At 33.1% G+C, this 21174-nt stretch overlaps 1 protein-coding gene across 3 annotated transcripts in view; it reads right to left on the bottom strand.

Moving 5' to 3' along the window:
- Positions 1–7598: 7598 nt before the first annotated feature.
- The window catches only part of SHPRH (SNF2 histone linker PHD RING helicase), a 104899-nt gene continuing 91323 nt past the window's right edge, over positions 7599–21174 (bottom strand). For 2 of the 3 annotated variants that reach the window (XM_074309610.1, XM_074309611.1), the window contains 5 exons: positions 17770–17862; positions 17114–17200; positions 15049–15227; positions 13515–13595; positions 7599–12147 (listed from right to left, as the gene is read on the bottom strand). In XM_074309610.1, the coding sequence (XP_074165711.1) occupies positions 12051–12147; positions 13515–13595; positions 15049–15227; positions 17114–17200; positions 17770–17862 (537 nt within the window). In that variant the 3' untranslated portion in view covers positions 7599–12050. Of the gene's footprint in view, positions 12148–13514; positions 13596–15048; positions 15228–17113; positions 17201–17769; positions 17863–21174 lie in introns of those variants that run through there. The other variant, XR_012489173.1, reaches the window with a different exon arrangement.

Below are 21174 nucleotides of genomic sequence, written 5' to 3'. Positions count from 1 at the left end.
CAATGATTGAATTACCCCTAAAATAGATTGTTAACTACTCATCTTTTCCCTCTTCAATTTGTACAAACTTTTGTCTGACTTTAAGTAAATTCACTCGAATACATCCACCTACCATGGTGGGGTATTCTTGAATTAATGCCATTTTGTGGATATCAATGGATCACTTGGGCTCCCCATCAGGTATCCCTCAATCCTCGGGCATTTTTATTTCTTCCAGGTATGCATTTCTCTGATTATATTCTTATGCTATTTTATTACTTAGAATTGAAAAGGATTTTAATTTAGTAATAATTCTAAATTTAAGAAAATATTGTCAGACCTTTAAATATATTAAAATATATATTCTTTCTTTGGAGGATAAGGAAAGAATCAATTCAGGCCTCTTATAGCATTAAAAAACAAACAAGAAAAGTTTGGCATCTGTAAAGCCAAATGGATTTAATATAATCTACCAGAAGTAGCAAGGCTATTCCCATCAATGACCCTTTAATAGACTGCCAAGGTCATTATCTCTATGAGTGGGAAAATTGGCATCAATTTATATTTCACTTGAGAGAACCTGAAAGAGGAATTGCTTATTAAACACCGGATGACCATCTGTACATACTGGGCAATGCTATTCCCTGAAACAGATCAACACTATGTAGCAAAGGTTAAGTTTGTCAGACAGCTCCATGGAATGATACCAAAAAAAAAAGGAATTAAAGATAAAAGATGGACATCCCAAGGAAATGAGGGGAGAAAGCTCATCACACAGGTAATGAATAGCAAAAATAAAGCCACTGACTATACTAATCAACTACATAGTTCTTTTTTTTTGAGGGGGGTAATCAAATATTTCTTTTGAACTCAAAATTCATTTTATTTAAACATATAAAATGTTATATCTTTGATATAAGCCATGACAGTAGGGGCCAGGTCAGCATAGCCTTTAAAAATGGATAGAAAATGAAACTGACAGTTACACATAATAAAGTTCAAGTCAAAGTATAAAGAGCAATATAGTAGGAAATAGGATACTGATAAGTTATCAGAGGAAAAAATATCAGCCACAAAATAAAATTAGGTGTATGACTTCATGTTATTTATCACATGGCATTCAGAAATAGCACTAGGACAATGAAAGACATGGAAAGCCACTAAAACATTAAGGTACATAACATGTAACAAATGGGTCTAGAACAAATAATTTCCTTCATTTGGAATGGGACCTTATTTTGTCTTTTATTATTTGCCTTTCTTTCTAAAATCTCAAACACAAAATCTTTCAGTGATAATGCTGAGTGAGATTTTTCAAAAATTTTGATTTTGAATTCCATCTACTATGAGTGAATTATCTGAAGTCATTTAAATGTTAATTTATATAAGCATGGTTATATAGATTTGACTATTTGGACTTTTCTCTGACTTTATCAAAGAATTGTTAACTCTCAAATATGAGTATTAAAAGTACTACTCAACTTATATTCAAATGTGCCTTCCTACACTGTTTCATTTGTATTTCTGGTGCTTAGGATAGTTGATACTTAATACTTATTAATTAACTGAATGAATCTAATCCAACCTTTGATGAAATATTGATAACTTAAAATATAGGTTAACCATGAGGACTAGTTCTTCATATACGGGTTTCTCTTCAGACACACAGGCTTGAGAAGTATACCAAGGTTTGACATGATGAGTGTAACGAAGCTAGGCTTGTGTGCCTCAATCAAGTAACATTCTGGGATCCTCATCGGTCCTGGAGTCAGGAAGAACTGAGTTCAAATGTGACTTCAGACACTTACTATAGATTCTGGGCCAATCACTTATCCCAGTTGTCTTTGTCTCCCTTCCTACCATCCCCAGAAGAGCAATGGCCTCAATGATGGCCCTGATGTCAGAAGTGGAGCATTTTATTTTTTTAAACTTATTTAAGCAGTAGCAACCCAGTTTTGAATCACATTGCTGCTAAAGTCTCATCCTGTGATACTGACATGGATACTGGCTCTTCTATTGACATGGTGATAAAATTGGCACAAATCATAAGAAATATTTAAAGTCTGGAGAAGTGTGCCTTCTTCAGCTTAGCCACCTGATGGGACCTTGGAAAGCATTTTACTCCAGAACTTTCTATCCATTCTAGAATCAGTTGTAATTCATTTCTGAAATAATTCCAAAGTCCTTCAGACTCAATAGAAAGCACATGAGTCATTCTTGGTTTTAACTTTTATTTTTTAGTGGTACTGGCATAATATTTCCTGCATAAACCATTTATTTAAAGAGCATTAGCTGTTTAAATGTTAAGAACCTGTCCACTTTTTCAAACTTTGGAATTATCTCTAGAAAACTAGAACAAGTATTTTCACATTTTTAGTTTATAATCTTCATAAATTTGAGAGGCCTACATAAAGATAAAAAAAGAAAAGAGCAAATTTAAAATGAAGATACTCTCCCTCTCTCCCTCTTTCCTCTCCTTCATCCCCCTCTGGTCCATGTAGGGAATTATATCCATAACAATGGTTAAAGATACAAAGGAATATAAATTTTGATTGCTGAAATCTCACAAGGTATCTTGGGGTTAATGAGCTAGACTTCTTTGTTAAGGACCATGCCTTAAACCAAATCACTTGGGCATTCATTAATTAACCATCTGTAGGTCTCAGTCCAAACCTAATTTGGTGTTTGGGCTCTGATGGCTCAGAGTGAGTGTAAATAGCAATTGCTTCTGTCTTGGCCAGAAACCCTGAGGGTCTTCTCCTTCCAGACTGATTTTTTCTTTAATTAAGTAAAAAAAAATTCTTTGTCTATTGCCTTAACCACTGAATGGTTATTGCCTTAAACTGAGATGGGAAAGACTTAAGTTTAAAAAGATCATGGTCTCCCCTTGCATCCGGGACCATTTCCACTCATTGTGATCTTTATCTTGCCACTGAACCCAGGCACTTCTGGAGGAGAGAATGAAGCTAGTGACATTACACAGCTCTATGTCACTTAAATGCAAATTCAGCTTTCCTTGGTCCTCATCCAAAATGGAGAAACATCACTTTCCATTTTACACTATATGTAGCCTGAAGCAACCCTGTATTTTTGATATAAATACAATATGTTTTATTGTACAGTAATTTAGAATAGGTTGATGCTGCTCATTATGCTTCTGATATTTTGATATTTGGTATCAAAAAGTTTTGATTTCTTTTGGAGACTAGGTCTCAAAGTTCGGAAATCACTCTTAGGTTTGACTCCATTGTTGACTGTCATAGAAGCTTTCTCTTATTCCAATTTCCAATCCTGGTCAGTTCATCCCTTTTTATGGTGGCCTCCTACTTTCAGTAATGATGCTTGGAGTTATTATAGTTATTAGCTTAACTTTAACCTTACTGCAGCTCAAAACTACCAAACTCAAGCAATTCTCCAGTGGCAAAGACTACAGACATATGCTCTTATGCTTGATGCTGTAGCTTCTTTGATTTTTTTTCGCCCGGTGGATTTTTGCATCAACTTTTGTTTTGTTTCCCTGATTTAGATATCAAATCATTTGTATGATATAAGGAGTTTGGTAGGATCTCTTCTTTTTCTATTTTTTGCAGTTCTAGTATTATAATTAATTGGCCCTTGACTGCTTTGTTCATTTATGACTTTATTCTTTTTCTGATATTGAGTTATTTAAATTTTCTTGTTCTATTAATCTGGACATTTTTTATTACCTATATTGTTGGTGTATAATTGGGCAAAATAGTTTTTAATAATTTCATTTATTACATTTTAATTTGTTGAAAACTCTTATTTTTGACACTTTCATTTTTTTTCTTTTTCTCTTAAAATTGGATTATAGTTATTGTGTACTTTAAAAAATTTTGTCTCCTAGTCTTTTAAAATAATTCAAGTTTTTCCCCTTGCTTTGTTAATCTTTAATTTTCAGAACTTATAATTTTATACTGAGACTTGCCAATTTGTTGCTTTGCTAAATTTTGAATGCTTATTTTTTTTTCCCAATCTCAATAAATAAATGGATGAATTGATAATTAGATAAATAAAATTTCTTCTCAGGATTGAATTGATTACATATCCAACATTTTGGCTCATTGCCTTACTGTTGTTATTTTCCTTGATGAAATTATTTACTGTCTTTATGGTTTGTTCCTTGATCAAATAATATTTATGAATTTATTTTCACTTCCAAATAACATTTAGTCTTTTTTAAAAAAGTCTCTTTATTAAATATATTTTTATTGCCTCACGGTTCTCTTATTTTCAATCAGTAATTGCCAGAGATCTAACTTTTCTAATACTCTCTTACTTTTTATTTCTTTCTTTTTCATATTTTTGTTAATTTGTCTAGTTCTGAAATGGTACACTACATTACCCAATTTTTATTGGTGTGCTTTCTTCCTGTGATCTAAGGGGCTTTAAATATTTAGATATTATACTATTTATTGCAAATACATATGATTTCACTATTTATCATGTTTTCAAGCATAATGTAGATCACTCTTTATCCCTTTTAATCATTTCTTTTCTTATTATTGCCTTACTTGAGGTCATAATTGCTACCCTTGGCAAGTGTGTAAACAAGATTATTTCTATTTTCTAATCTATTCTAACCGAGTTTATATGATTACTCCATTCACACTTATAATTATATTCTCTTCATACATTCTTCACCCTTCAAACCTGAACTTTGTTTTGACTTTGACCATTCCCCATACACTCTCTGGATTAGTTCTCCCCCGCCTCATTCATGTTTTTTTTTTTTTTTTAATTTAATTTTTTCTATTTCTACCCCAAATTTTAGAGGTGTATGTGCACAAGTGTATTTGTGCATATGTATGTACACTCAATTTTCTTGTTCCATTTACGATAAAAGAGCATGTGTTTTCCTATTCTTTCCTTTATGGTTATATAATCTTCTCACAAACTCTGATTATAAGAAATAGTACATTTAAACCTCTTCACTTTTTGTTATTAGTCCCCTTCACTTTTCTTATTATCCAAAGATCATCAAAACAGAAGAAAGTCCCGTTTAGGCTTTCTGTATTAATAGCCTCCAGTGACTTTTGAAGTCAAGAGTTTTGAAGGCATTCTTATGTATTCTCCATCTATTGGAATATAATCACTTCATCATTAGCTCATTCCAATAATTCTAAGCATTTACTTTTAAAGTTTGCTATCGATTACTTTGCCTTTCAAAGTATTTACTCAGCTTTGGTGTTTTCATCAGGAAAGCTTGAAAGTTGTCACATCCATTACTGTCCTTTCCTCTCTTCCACACAGATGATAGTCTTTTTTTTCCCACTTCTTTTCTTGTATTAATTTACAAGTTGATATTTTGACTATGCTCAGATGATTTAAAAGTGACTACCACATCAGCAACCAATGTTTCTTCCCATTAATTTTTAATCTTTCTTTTTTTGTGTATATGTTATTCAGTGCTCACCCTATTTGGAGTCTTCTGATTTTTTTCCTTTAAGAAAATATTTATATAACCTAAAAGCCTTGAAACATGGTGTAGGGGACAGAGAAAGAGACCAGGAAATTAGAAATAGCTCCCTAGATTTAACTTACTTCAGCTGTGTGATTCTGGGCCAATCACTTGACCACTGTGGCTCAGTCCCATGTAAAATATTGGAGTAATGGTGACCTCTTAGGTCTGAATCAATAAAACAATGATCATTCAATTTCTTTCATTTTTTTACTCTCAAATTCTGTTTTTTACTATTCTTTCTCATTCCCACCTTCAGTGACCTGAAGTCCTTGGATCTTCTCTAGGTCTTATAAGGACTTTTCTACTTCATTTTCTGTAATAGATATTGGCTTATAAACTGCACTTATTTTCACCATGGTTTCTCTGTTTTTATCTATTTATTTTCATGGTGTTCCCCAGATAGAATGTGAATTCTTTCAGGTTAGGGACTATTTTTGCCTTTCTTTACATTTCCAGTATTAGCATAATGTCTGATGTGTAGGAGGTACTTAAACTACTTGTTTGGTTGAAATGCCTATCATGATCACTGTAATATAAGAATACAAAATATCCCATGAAATGATTTTTTTGTTTTCAGACACACAATAAAATCAAGTAGTTTGATTTCTAATTTTTTTATGGTGACAATATCAAGGATTGATACAATTCAGTTTCTCTAGTAGTATATGTACATTCACCGGTCATTTTGTCCAATTACACATTTACACATTAATTACAATTTAGAGCACCAACAACTAAGATATTATTAACAGAGTATAAAAATTGATTTTTAGCACCTTCTGCCTTGTTCCCTGATGTCATTACTACAGAAGTAGGGGTCCACAGACAACCGAGGGCTAGTTTACATTATTATTTTTCATGGTTTTCGTGGCCAAAGTCACTGCCAATTGGCCAGCATGTTGGTGAGCAGCTGTCCCCTAATGAGCTAGCCTGGACTTTGGAAAGCAGTCTATTGCTAGGATTATAGTTGAAGTTTTTTTCCAGCTAAGCAGAATATACCAGAATTTTTACTATCCCAGGATAGCTTTCAAGAAACCAATGGTTATCACCATGCCATGATGAATCCCTGGAACAGGATTTTATGGAGGAAAATGTGACTATATGACATGTGCAAAGCAAGAATTTCCTGGAACTAGGGTTACTATGGAGTCCTGGGGTTCCACTACTCCCTAATTATGTGATCTTTGGCAAAGTGTTTCTACTCTTTTAGCCTCAGTTTTCTCATCTGTAAAACTGAGAAGGTAGTAATACGTGACTATTTCACATTGTTGTTGGAATCAAATAAAAGAATATGATCTGATTATGCTTTAAAACTATAAGATGTTGCTGTTATTTTCCTGTGCTTTCATTTAGAGGATTTTTACATGACAAGCCTGTTTCTAAGTCACACAGTTGTCATATAAAGTCCTTCCAGTTTGTCTTTTTTATATGGTGGGAGCAGAGGGAGGAAGAGAGTATCATTTTAGAAATCAGACCTCCAGGGAACTACTCTTGTCCTCACACCCTCTGTCCTTTCTAAAAACAAAATTAAGATGCAGATTAAATAGCTCACTATTTTAACAGTTTGTCAAACCTCTCACACTGCTGTTATGTGGATATTTTCTTTCTTTCTTTTCTTACTTTCATTTATTCATTCATAATAGGTTACTGCCTTTTTGATCAAACCAATACATGGCATATAGCAATTTTCTCCCAGCTAGGATAGAAAATATTTTGCCAATTCCATCTGCTTAGTTTTGATGAGTGGGAGCAGACTGCAGTTAAAAACTTAAGCCCAGAGAAATGCCCCTTTTTGTATAATAGAGAATGAGTTACTATTTCTAACACATTACTAATACCTTAACCAAAATACAACAAAGAGGTGACTTATCAGTGACCTTTATCATAAAGCCCAAAGGTCACAAAACCAGTCATAAAGGATACTGCTTAATCTCCTTACATAAAAGATTAATACAAATAAAATTACATATAAATCGAAAATTTCACTGCATAAATTAAATTTACTGTTAAAGTGAGTCATTAATAGCCCACTGATAAGAAAAAAAGATTTATTAATATAATTTTATTGCAACTATCACTATGGTACAAAGACAATGAACATGGAGTCGAAAAAATATGAAAATATGAATGGTAATTTGATTATTTGCAAGGTTTTTATTTTGTTTTGAAGTAGAAAATATTGGCCAGGCAGTTTTATTCAAATGATTGAACATGGCTGTTTTAATATTTCAATAGATTTAATCATGTTAAAAATATTTTTGATAGATTAAAGCTAAATCAGATACTGAAACACATCTTTAAAAAACACTCATTTGCATTTGCTAAGGAAGACACCTCTTCTATGCAAGTTAAGGGAAAAAATATTCAAAGTTATAAAACAAGTAACAGAGTTATCTTAATCTATGGAATTTCTGAAGCAGGGCCTGAAAGAGTTAAGTAGGAGGTAGGTAGGCTGAAATAAAGAAGGAAGATTTGAGCTGAGTAGGGGAAGCAAGATTTTAGTATAGAAAGCAGTGAAAAGCACAGTGAAGGGATTTAAGAAATCCAAATGAGGACCCAAGCATTTTAGAGGTCTTGAAAGGAGACAATAAACAAAATATCAGGTATTTGACGCCAGTTCATTACCCAGCTCTGCTACTTAGTACTTTTGGGACCCTAGACAAGACATTTGACTTTTCTTTGTCATCTGTAAAATATGGGGGTTAGATGAGATGATCTTTGTCACTTCCAGCTCTACATCTATCAAATTAATTCAATCAACCATTGATTTTTTGATTGATGTGATTGAAAAGAAACTAGATTTATCTTTGTAATATAAGTAGAAAGACATTATAGATAACAAAATAAGCAGCAAAGTTGCTGCTGTTACTCCTGTTTTCATTTAGAGGATTTTTATATGACTTGAGAATATGAGATCTGGAAAGACTCCTGTATCTTTGGAAGGTGTCCTTGGTTTACATTTCCCCCCTTTTTAAGGCTCCATAGTTTGAGAATGAGGTGAAGAACTTAGAGGCTTCAGAAAAAAAAGGTAATTAAAGAATCTGAGAATAAGGTACTTGAAAGAATGGCAAAGTACTCAGAGGAAGAAAAGGAAAAGGAAAAACTTTACAATAATGTTTATGAATATAAATGGCTATTATACAGAAAATGACCACTCTCAGAATTTCCACTGAACAAGGCTAAGCAAATATTTTTTAAACAATGCAATGTGAAACATCTGGATTAATTATAAGAAATTCCTGACAGTGACTGCTGTTAAACACTAGGATAGGTTGCCAAGGGAAGTTGTTGAACCTCTTTCTCTGAAGTTCTCTAATAACAAACAATAGTCTCAGCGTTTGTGAGGCACTATCAAAAAGGCAGGAACATAGACCTATAGTCTTACTATCCAACCAGTATATGACTTTCTGTATAATTACCCACCTGTCTTTTAATTTGCAATGATCACAGATACCCATTCTGGGATATTCAAGTTTTCTACAGACTTATTTGAGGGTTATTATCCCTATAAGTTGGTATCCCTGTGCCCATAAGTGGGTTAAAAATAAATTCTATGAATTGTACACAGCCCACTAATGATTATGCTATGCCGGTAAACAGATGGACTCAAGAGACTCTTTGGGAATCCAAGGTACAATATAAATATTAAGTAATAGCTAAGAATATTTTGAAGCTATAGCTTTAATAAAAACCCATATCTCTTGGTAAAATATCCTGGATTCTATATATTATTTTGGTGAAGTTTTAATTTTTTTTTTTTGTCAGTAAATTTCAAGTTTTGATGTAGCCTGATACTATCATATATCACTTGGCTAATGCCTTTTCTTTATTTCTAGAAAGCTTGAAATATGTTTTTTATTGCATTTAAGTAAGCCTATGGCTATTCAATACAGCTGGTATCCCTTGTTTTTGAAAACTTAGCTTGTATTATTAAATGTAGAAAAGGGACTTAATCATACTGAAGCCCATGGGGAGAAAGTGAAAGAAATGTGGTTTAACAAGCTGTTGTGAATTGTTCTCTTGTCCATGAAAACAGAGAAAAAAAGATACTTGGCTTGACAGCACTGAGTCTTTGGAATAATAAATAAGGCATTACATATTTTGATAAACATTGGGACTTTAAGCTTCTGTGATTATATATATATATCTTGAATCTAAGTTACTGGTATTAACTCTTGGTCTGACACTATTAATACAATGTGAAAGCAAAGAAATGCTTTCAAAATGCTCTACAACTAAATATATAGATTTTCCTTTTTCACTCAGATGAAAAGTTGGAACTTTAAAAGTTGTGGAAATCATAAAAAAGTAAATTGTTTCTATAGTAAGAGGATACTTCTGAGTTGGGCAAAATATACTTATTATATATCTAAAACCTTCATTTGCTTCAAATTTGTTTTTTCATTCCAATAAGTTTGACAGTACTGCTGACACTGATTGAAACAAATTTAATTTCTGTAAAAGATTGAGTAAGTTGACTAATTTTCCTTCCCTAGTTTATTCCCATAGTACATATTTATGACACAAGAACTAGTATAAGCATGGTAGTGGATACCTCCAGAAAGGGGTGGATTGAAGGAAAGCAATTTACAGAGGTAGTCTGGAAACTTCACAAGAGGGATGTCTTCTAGGATAAGCAAAAATATGCAAAAGAATTGATAAACTTAGATAAGACTTTATTCTAAAAACTATACTGAAAGTAGAGAACCCATCCTACTACCTTTGGTTGGGGTATAAAAGAGCTTTAGAAGACTGAATGTGAATTCCATAAGTCAGAACATTAAAAATTTCCCATCATTTCTATCTCTACCAAAATATCTTTTGTTTCACCTTTGATTTTTACATACATGAAGAAAAGCAATTTTGTTCTTTCTAAAATTCAAGCATACCAGATAATGTCTCTAAAAACTTTACTATGGAGAGAATATTTAAAAGATCACAAAAATGAAAACCCTAAACATGCTTATAATTAAATCACATCCATTGGACTTCATGTTCTTGATGGACATTGACTGATCCCTGCTAAGAGAGCCCATGTATATGTTACTTCAACTGAAGAATGGGCACCATGACTGTTTAAATGGATTTTCTTCAGTTGAGCCAAATGGGGTGGTTTATTAACCCAGAATGACAGTGAACAACCCAACTCTCTAATCAGATATGCTGTTCTTTCAGTAGCATCTATAACTCATTTTCTTAGCAGTTAAATGTAAAAGGGAATAAGAAACTATGAGGCCAGTGTATTACAAACAAATCTGAGAAAATGAACAAAACAATGAAAACTTGAATATTTTGATTGTGCCAAATGACTAGGAAGCAGACACTCAACTCCCTAGTCCAGGTAATTCTTCACAGAAGAAATATCATGTTTTCACTATATGCTTACTTGAACATGATACTCTATTGTTCCAAACCAAAAGATACCAGTCTAATTTTTTTTTGGAGGGGGTAGAGTCTCATTTGGAGAAAAGAGCAAACTGTAATAGATCAAAATACATTCAGTGGATTAAAAAGCATAGTCATATCATGCAGAGGGGACAACCCCTCCTCTAACAACAACACATAATACATTAGTACAGTTAAAAACAACAACAAAATCCTTGTGTATTATCAGGTTACAATCATATCAACTCCACAACATAAAAAGTTATAATTAGTAATATTTACATAAACACTAAAAAAACTTAACATTAGGAAAAATCTGAATTAGAAAGAGTTTTTGTACTATTCAAAGTAAACAATAAATACACTTTTAATATTGCTGAGACTTAACAAAACTGCTCATGCTAATAAAACCAAGTATAAAATGAAATAAAATTTAGCTAAATTTTCTTTTTTATTTTGTAATAAAAGAAGTTATATTCTTAGAAGTTATCAATGGCTTACTGAAGGGGTTGTAAAAATGTGTAAAATACTTGGATTTCATGGTTTTGATTTTGAAAAGGAAGATATATATATATACACACAGATACATTCACACACACACATATATATGTATATATATATGCACACATGGAAAAACTCAACATGAGCAATTTATTGCAAAGAGTTCTGTACACATTAAATTACTGTGCAATTTCTATGACAATTATGTTATAAATCCACTTAAATGCTAAAGTTAGGATAATTTACCACTTATTTAAAATATTATTATAAGGAAGTTTGGTAAGTTGCATAATAAAGATACTAGAATCTCTTCCTGCCAAAACCAACTCTAGGCCAATTTAAAACTAGAAAAATTAGTTTGCTTACTAGTTTCATTGTTTTCCCTTTATTCTAATTAATCAAAATGAAAAGTATAGTGTTACTCCCCTCCTTCAAAATTATAGATTAATATTCTTTGGGACAAAAATGAATTTTATATATAATAGCAGAGGACCTTATGGTTCATTTGGAATTGCAAAGGATTCATCAACCACAAGAATATGATGCAAATTCCCTAAAAGAAGCATTTATCTATCATAAAAAGAGTGTTGGGTGACATCTACTGGAATATCAAATTCGTGACTTCATCTGTATTAAAATCTATTTTTAAAGACTGTGAATGTATGAAGGTTTCTGAGTTCAAATGTATGTTAAGTATGATTCATTCAAGTTCTTCAGTTTCTTCAGAAAATAGGTCTGCAAGATCAGCCACTGTCAAGACTGAAGCCTCCGACTGCTTCAATGATGAGCTAGTATGGCTGTAGAAATTTTAGAGAGCAGAATGAGATTAGCCAAAGTCAACTTTCTTTAGAAAGAAATTCTGTTCATGTAATAAATAACATATAAAACAAAGAGTCATTCTAAAATGTCTAATTTTAGATAGTAGTATCTATATTTCAATATAAATCCAGAGGAATCTAAATGCTAAGATAACTATGTTCAAGAAAATGTTCCATGGTCCGTTAAAAGGCACAAGTGAGACATAGTAAGAGTCCTCCTCACAATCAAAAGTTAACCTGTCTCCTATAGAATTTTAATAATTTTCTATCCTGAGGAGACTAAATAAATCAAAGATCAAAGATCATTAGTAATGAGAAAACAAACAAACAAACAAAACCCAAGTAAAAATTGAGGCCTAAAGCTATCTTTTATTTCACTGATGCAGTAGTCTCCTTTCTTCTTTTTAGACTTTAATGGAAGAAAACAACTTCTGGTTTCAAATCACTCTTCTGCTCAGCAAAGCAACTCTGCAGGAATGACCCCTTTTAAGGTAATAATCTACTTGGATTTCTTCCAATTGGACCTATCTTACAAAGATGTCATGAAGTATTAGTTAATGCTTGTTAAAAACTTTGAAGAGGAAAACATATGGTACAAGTGTTAAGTTTTATGATTCCCAGACTAGATTTGCTTGCTGACCAAAACAGAGGTTTTACTACTATTGTACAGTAGTAGTATCATGCTCTCCTGCTTTTCCTATTAATAATAAAATTAATACCTGAATTCTGTGTAAGCATAGGATATGCCTTTGTATATGACTATTAGGCATATTAAAAAAAATATGTTCATATTTCTCCACACTAAGTTAAGCCTTTCAATTTTGGGAGGCAGAAACACCTTTCACATATAAATCGATGAAGGGTGGTTTTATAATTTGACATTTTTAATACAAATTTTAATCAATCTATAAGTATACACATATAGTTCCAATAATTTATGTTTGGCTTAAAATTCACAATGTAAGTGAAACTAAGATGAAAGCATATGGGTCAAATGTATAATGAATTTTTTCCTCTAATAAAACAAAGCGTTTTAATTATTTAATATTGCTTGTAGACTATTTTAAAAGGCACCTGTGCTTTTAGTTTGTAAATTAAATGTCATAGATGAGACATAATTGTTGTTCTCCCATGTTTAATGAAGATGAATTCTTTTGCAATTCTTCTAATGAGATCAGTCACAACAAATAAAGAAGTCTCAAATTTATGCTTCTACACACTCACTCTCTCTCTCTCTCTCTCTCTCTCTCTCTCTCTCTCTCTCTCTCTCTCTCTCTCTCTCTCCCTCTCTCCAAAACTGTTTTTTTTTTTTTTTTTTTTTTTTTTACTTAATTGATTATTGTTACCTTCTCTCAGCGGTTTTCAACATTGCCTGCATTCTTTCCTCAATAGTTGCTTTAATTAGGAATCTGTGAACAATAGTAGGCCTATAAGATAATAAAAATGAAAATGTCAGAGGGACAGGAATAAGCTCTGGAGTGTGGTTTTGTTAGTATAGGGAACTCTCAGGAGAGGAAACTCCCTTTACCAATTAAACAATGCAAATTGACATGTTTTCTGTTAACATAGCTTTAGAATTATTTAGATGATTTTGTGTGACTTGCTCAGGGTCACACAGTTAGTATGTGTCAGATGCAGGACTTGTATTCTAGTTTTCCAGGCTAAAGGCCTACTCTCTATTATAATACAAGCTTCACATTAAAATGTAATAAACATACTAATTAAAATAAATTAGTCATATCAGAATCAACATTGCATATAATTCTTTAAACTCTCAAAGTAAAATACTAAAATGCAAAAAAGTTAAAAGAGCAAAAATTTCTGAACAGAAACTGTTATTATTTATATAGGAAATAAATGTCTTACAAGAGTCTGCTGTTTCAGAGATGTCCAGAGAAAGAGTTCAAGTTAGTGTGCAAAGAGTAGATAGAATTTTTTTTTGGCAAAGTACTACTGCTGATTGCTCAAGGAAGTGATTTGCATAAAAATAAAGTATATAAGTCTCAACCAAGCTTAACTCCCTTCCTTTCAAAATTGATTCTCCTTTGTCAGTGGCACTGCAAGTGTCAGCTTGAAACTTTTTTGAGGGAAGAGATTTTCATTACTGTTTAAAACATTTCTTTGGTAAATTGGGATTTTAGCTATGAATATGTTCCTTTCACATGAAAAGCTATTATAGCATTGTTACACTAAATTTTCTTTCCCTGAAGGTCTTTTGTTTAAAAATTAAAAATAAAAAAAATTAAAATTTAAAAAGTAAAATTAGAACCCATACTATGAAAATGGGTCAATCCTAATCACTGGGCAGGTAGACATACCTATTTATTATAGGGTTATCTGGAATCCTTGACTAGACTCTATGGTTTGGAAAGGAAGGGAGAAGAACCTGTTCTAGGTTAAAACTTTATTCAATTTAACAAGCCAAGGGATGAAGTTTGAATTTGAAAATTTCAAAAATTTTGGAAGATGAGTATCAATCAAGGGAAGTACCTGTATTTGCCCATACTATGGACAGGGAAAAGAGTACTAAAAGATGCTTTTAGTTAGATTGTTTTAATATAAATTAAAGAAGCACAAAGTTGAAAGGGGCCTCAAAGATCAATTATTATAACGATTTATCAAAGCACAGATTATATCTACAATGTTACCAACAATGTTATAGTCTCTGCTTGAATATTTTCGTGAGGAGAACTTATTAGTGAAAAAGGCAGCCCATTTTGAGATTGTTTTAGATATTAGTAAGTTCTTTTAAAAATATATCTGAAAGAAATTTGCTTCAAGGCAATAGCTGTCCTCTGGAATCATACAGCATAAGTCTGGATGGATTACTTATTTACTTTTCTAAATATCTAAAGTGGTTTTGTTGTTAATCTTACTCACTTTGTCTGTCCAATTCGGTGTACTCTTCCAATAGCCTGAAGCTCATGTGCAGGATTTAATATAGGTTCCACTAGGAGAACATGAGTTGCTTCAATGATATTTAAACCATTGGAACCTGTGTGCAGGGGTAGCAGCAAAATATTGATCTTGGGATCATATTTAAATGCTGAGAGGTTCTCCTGGAAAAAAAAATTGAATTAAGTATTTCAAATGTTATCATGGAAAAATGGAGATGCTCATTCTCCAAATCAGCAGGATGCTTTGTAGCATTTAGATAATGAACTTCTATAAAATGTAAAGTATTTAAAATGCATCATTAAAAAAAAAAATCAAAATCTAACTTAATTCAATGCTGTAAAAAAGTATTGTGTGAACAAAAATCATTGTGTGTATGTGTGTGTGTGTATGTGTGAGAGAGATTTCCTAGGGGACTTTCTATAATAAATTTAAAAAGAATAAATAACTACTATTTGCCGTGCAGTCCTAGGGTAAGATACAAACTTAAATAAGATACAGTACTTGCTATCACAGAGTTTACTATTGTATTAAAGAAATAAGAACTATACAATGATAATTACAGTAATCTAATTTTACATAATAAGTGTATTAGAGTGATGTTAATCAAAATACCAGGTGGGCTCTAAGGGGAAAAGTTTGTCACTGATGAAGATGAGGAAAAATGTAATAAAGGATATCTTCTCAACTGCACTTTCTGCCTACGTGGTCATCAGATTTTGAGGGACAAGACAAGGGAGATACAGAAAAATTTTAAGCACATGTGCCAAGATGATTGATATGTAAAGAACAGATTTTATAAAGAGAGATTGAGTATAAAGATAGACAGATCTCAGAGCGGTATGAAGGGAATAGGGAGAGTAGAAGCTGTTATTCCAGTGGTATTCCAGTCAGAAAGCAAATACGCTAGGATGTTAGAAATGATAATAGTGGGAGGAGATAAATACTAGAGATATTGCTGAAGAAAGCATCGTAATTGATTGGGTATCTCTGAGAGATGAAGGAATTGGATGAGATTTCAATCATAATAAACTCAGTTTTGGACAGAAGTTTGAGGTGTTGATGGGATATTTACATAGAGATGCCCACATAGAGAATGTCCTTGAGAGTTAATGGGACACTGAGTCTTCACATATTGCTAACATGACTGCTGCAATCTCAACTGGAACTTTCCTCAGCTCCTGGGACCTTCTCCTATTGGCACCCTTTTGGCACCATTTCTCCATGTTTTCAGCTTTTTCCCACTGGAGTATTCCTTCTGGGGATTCCATTTTAGGATTACTTTCTTAGATATGCTTCTGACTCTCTGGCCTGGGCCACTCTTATCCCAGGCTGTCTTACATTGTACTTTTTAGCTCCTTTTTATGTGATATCTTCTGTTGATTAGAATATAAACTCCTTGATGGCAGGGATTGTTTCCTTTTGTTTGTATTAGTAGCTTGGCAAAGTATCTGGCTTACAGCAAGTACTTAACTCTTTTTACCAACAAAAATATTTTGGACCTAACAGAGAACTCATAAGGACAAAAAAGTTTATATGGATTTAACAACATTTAAAAATAAATTTATATTCTATTAATCACAACTAAATACATTTAAAAACCCATTATTCATGTAACATATAAAGAGCACTATAACAATGCTTGGTAAACATGTTTGGTTCAGGGACCCCATAGTAAACCATGGGTTAGTAGTCCACAGGCTGGGAATCTCTTTCACCTAGAATCCCATGAATCTATGATTCAAGTTCTGAAAGGTTGAACTTAGAAGGCTCATGGAAATGAAAATCACATACAAGATATTTTATCTTGATGATTAGGTGACAGTAGATATGAGTGAAGAGACTGGTGGGACTTATTAAATTTCTTTAATTTAAAAGTGATATTCTATGTACAGCTTAGCAGTGAATGCTATACTATACAGTCTACCTGATACATGATTATTAAATATTTGCTAACTGGTTTCTTTTTCCTAAGTAGACTGGTTAACAGTAAGATGAATCTGTCCCCTCTCAAAAACTTATTTATACATATAAAATTTTGTCAGCATACCTGAAATCTGTGAATTCCATTGATTTGTGCAAATACCATGTTGTTATCATACAGAGCTTTTGAAATAATATCTAGTACATCTTGCCACTGGAATACATAAAATAAAACAAGAACCACTATTAAGAATATTTTTCAAAATTTGGAAGTAATCTGAGAGCAGTATTAGCCTTTTTATTTTAAGAATAGCTAAAAATGGTCATCTGTACATATTACTGTTTCTGCTACCCTCTTACCCCTCTCCAATACACACACAAGCAAAACAACAAAATGAAATCCACCAACCTAGAATGCTATGAAAGATAAATAGGCACCATATTAAGTTTGAAAGTTACAATTTGAACAATATTAAAATATGCCAAACTTAAAATTATGAAATAAAAATCATGTCATGTTTCTATATGTACACTTATAGGAATAGACTATATGACTTGATAAAAGTCCCTTCTCAATCTGAAGTCACATCAGATTAGTATTTTTGTCTTATTGTCATGTAGAATTTTTCTGATAGACCCAAACATTTAAAAAATTCATTTACCAGTCATTACCATTTAGCTAACAGCTCTGTCAGATGCAAGTAGATTAAAAAGCATTATCAACACTTTTTCACAAAAAGAAAACAGCCAAATCAATATTGAAAAAGAAAATGTTGATTATACCGTTGAGAAGACAAGTGATTTGGCGCCTGGATTTTTAAACTGGATTCTCTTTAGAGTTCGGACCACAGCTTCTACTTTTGTAGAATGGCTACCCTTTGAATAAAAATGAGAAAATATATTACAAAACAAAACCAATTTAAAGGTAGAGAAAAAAAAATAATCAACAGGGACTACAACATTTCAGTATATGCAGAACTTAGAGAATATTTAATCTAACCCAACTTGATTAGAAACAAATTGTGTGCAAGGAGCACTAAGGATCAAGAATCACGATATTAGATAGGATATGGGAATTATTATCAAGCATCTTGTAATCTAATAATAGGAAAAGGAAAATAGACATAAAGGGAAAGTGAAACAGTTACAAAGAGAGAAAGAAAAGGGCCCAAGCAAAGGATGATGAGAAATATGAGTAAATGATTACTCTTACCTGGGAAGTGGAATATGGAAAAGTATAAAGGAAGACTTATTGGAAAAAAAGGCGAGTAAGTTGGGCTTTAAAAATGGGAAAAACTGCAATAGATGAAGTAAAGGGAAAGAGAATCTACTCTATGCATAAAAGATGAAGGACAAATCAATAACAGATGATGAAATCTAGTAGAATGTTGTTAAGAACCATGCCTAAGTGAAAGGACAGGTCAATTCTCTGAGAGCTTCCACTGCTGTGAATCATAACACTTGAAGGAGTTGCAAAGCAGCCTTTACTAATGAAGATGTTCCTTGTGGATTGGGAATGAAATAAATTGGAGGCAAGAGGGAAGGAGAGAGAGGTCAAAGAATGCAACTGCCTGTCAGTTTCCTTGTATCATCATCATCCACTTATATAAAGAGATCCATTCTACAGGTCTGATCTAGACCTCTAGCAGCCACTGGCAGGTGGCTCCTCTATCATAACATATGGTGCCTGAACGTGGGACAAGAAGAACCAGCAGCGTTTGAGCTGTTCATGAGTAGGATCCTCCCAGAGTTACTTCGGTAACCCGAGGGGAAGAAGAGGAGACTCGGTAAGACTTTTTTAGTCAGGGTAATTAAATGGGTCAATACATCAAAAGGCAGAGCCAGGAGACTGATGAGAGTCCTCTCCTCTGTTTAATTTGCCTCCGTGACATCTCACAAGTTTCAACACTTGCTATAGTGCTGTTTGTACTCTCTAGCATGAGGACTAGATAACAGCTAATGCACAAACTTACTGATATGCTGGGGGGAAAATAATTATACTGCCATAAAACAAAAAACTGGGAATTGTTAAGGACCACTTCTAGGTGAAGGGGCAGGTCAATTCGCTGAGAGTCTCCCATAGCTGTGAATCATAACACTTGAAGGCGTTGCAAAGAAGCCTTCACAGATGTTCCTTGTGGATTGGGAATGAAATAAATTGGAGGCAAGAGAGAATACAACGGCCTCTCAGTGGAGAGGCCAGAGAACGTCATTGCCTTTCAGTCTCCTTGTATCATTATCATCCTCTCACATGAAGAGATCCATTCTACAGGTCTGAATTAGATTTCCAGCAGCCACTGGGAGGTGGCTCCTGTATCACAACAATGTCTAGATAAAGGTTCACATTATAGGCTAAAGAGGTTAATGCACATATTGCAACTCGTGGAACTACATGATATAATGGGGAGGATGTAGGACTTGGGATGGGGCAGAGCTGGGTCTTATCCATCCTCAATCACTTACCAACTATTTTGACTCTAGCAAGCTACTAGTTCCAAGCTATGTCATTTGTGAAATGAAGGGGCTGAATCAAAGGATTTTTTTTTTGTTTGTTTTGTTTTGTTTTAACCCTTATTTTATTCTGAAGGACACTGAGGGCCAAGAAAATGAAATGATATGAAGGCAACTATTGCATTGATAGTAATGCCTCCATTCTCTCAACTTTTACCAAACTAAGGACCCCATAGAGATTTTTCTATGGTTCTGAATGATTTTTTTTTTTTTTTTGTGAGAATCAAAGGATCTTTAAGGTCCTTTCAAGCTCTAAAGCTAGAGTTTAGTGGTAGTTTTATAAATCTGAAGTGCAGAGCTCCTCTCCCCCCCCCCCCTTGGAGTGTGATGTTTTATGTCCTTTATCATATTAACTTAAATTCTTCAACAGAGACATAAGGAAGGTTGCTGACAGATCAAAAGGGCAATGAGATATTATGTTCACTGGTCATCTTCTACAAAGCCATGTAGTCACACTTCCAAAAAGAAAAGTACAAAAACCAAAAATACATTTTATCATTTTGTTCATCACATTAAAGTGTCTAGAATAAATAGGAAAATTGTTCTTTATTAAAAACATTTTGTAGACTACACTGAAGAATGAATTCGTGTCTTTATGTGTTTTATTTGTCTGATACATGAAATATTTTTAGAATAAACTGGATTATATAGCAGAGGGCTGTAATGATCTTACAATGAAAAAAAAAAATTCCCAAAGCACATCCAATAAATTGTGAGAACTTCCTGCTTCCTTTCCCACTATATTTTCATATTTGCCTCCTTTTCTTCACTCAGAGTCCCTGACTTCAGTCATATCCTCACTATTTTTTGTTTAGTTATGTCCCTGATTTCATCCTATTTAACTTTTCAATTCAACTGTTACACAGAAGCTAAAATAATCTTAAACCATAGGCTTGATCATGCCATTTTCATGATCAAGAATCTTCAAGTGCTCCCTACTGTATTGGGATATAACACAAACTCTTTAGGCTCCACACACTTTGGCTCTAGGCCAGCCTTGCAGACACTGGTCTTTTCTTTTTTTTTTCCTCTCACAAATTCTGCATCCCAGCCAAATTAGCCTGTTTGTTATTCCCTGCACACAGATTTCTAGTTAACATCTCAGGGCTTTTGCCCAAGTTGCTTCCATGGCTGACATGCACATCTATCTTCTTAGAGCTCTAGTTCAGGTGCCATCTACTTTTTAAAATTTTTGTTTCCTCTACTTGTCAGAGCTCTCTCTCATGTGAAATTCTGTTGAACTTTTCTGTTTCTATATTGTATAACGTAAAGCCTATAAGGGCAGGGATACTTTCTCTTTTTGTCCTGTGGCCAGGCACAAAGCAGCTGCTTAAGAAATGCTTACTGAATATAAGTGACACTAGGTAAGGAGAAGGGAGGAGAATCAGCACAGGGTTCGTGTGTACAAAAATTTCAAAAAAATGATAAAGGGCAATGCAAAACAACTTTCAATTGTCAAGAAACAGTACAATATAAGATAAGGACAAGTTGCACAATAGGAGAAAGAATTTTTAAATCCCCCTAAAAAAAGAGTAAAAGGAATTCAGAGTGGAACAAGGTAAATGCCTCAGGATTAATATGGCTTTTCTCCTGTTCCATCCCTACCCTTCATTCATCTGTACAAGATCTCATTTAAAGATCTCATTTAGAAAGATATTCTGGCTTCCTGCCAGAGCA

The sequence above is a fragment of the Sminthopsis crassicaudata genome, chromosome 4 (assembly GCF_048593235.1).
Source record: "Sminthopsis crassicaudata isolate SCR6 chromosome 4, ASM4859323v1, whole genome shotgun sequence".
In the NCBI taxonomy this organism is placed as follows: Eukaryota; Metazoa; Chordata; class Mammalia; order Dasyuromorphia; family Dasyuridae; genus Sminthopsis; species Sminthopsis crassicaudata.
This window is presented reverse-complemented; position numbering and strand designations above follow the sequence as displayed.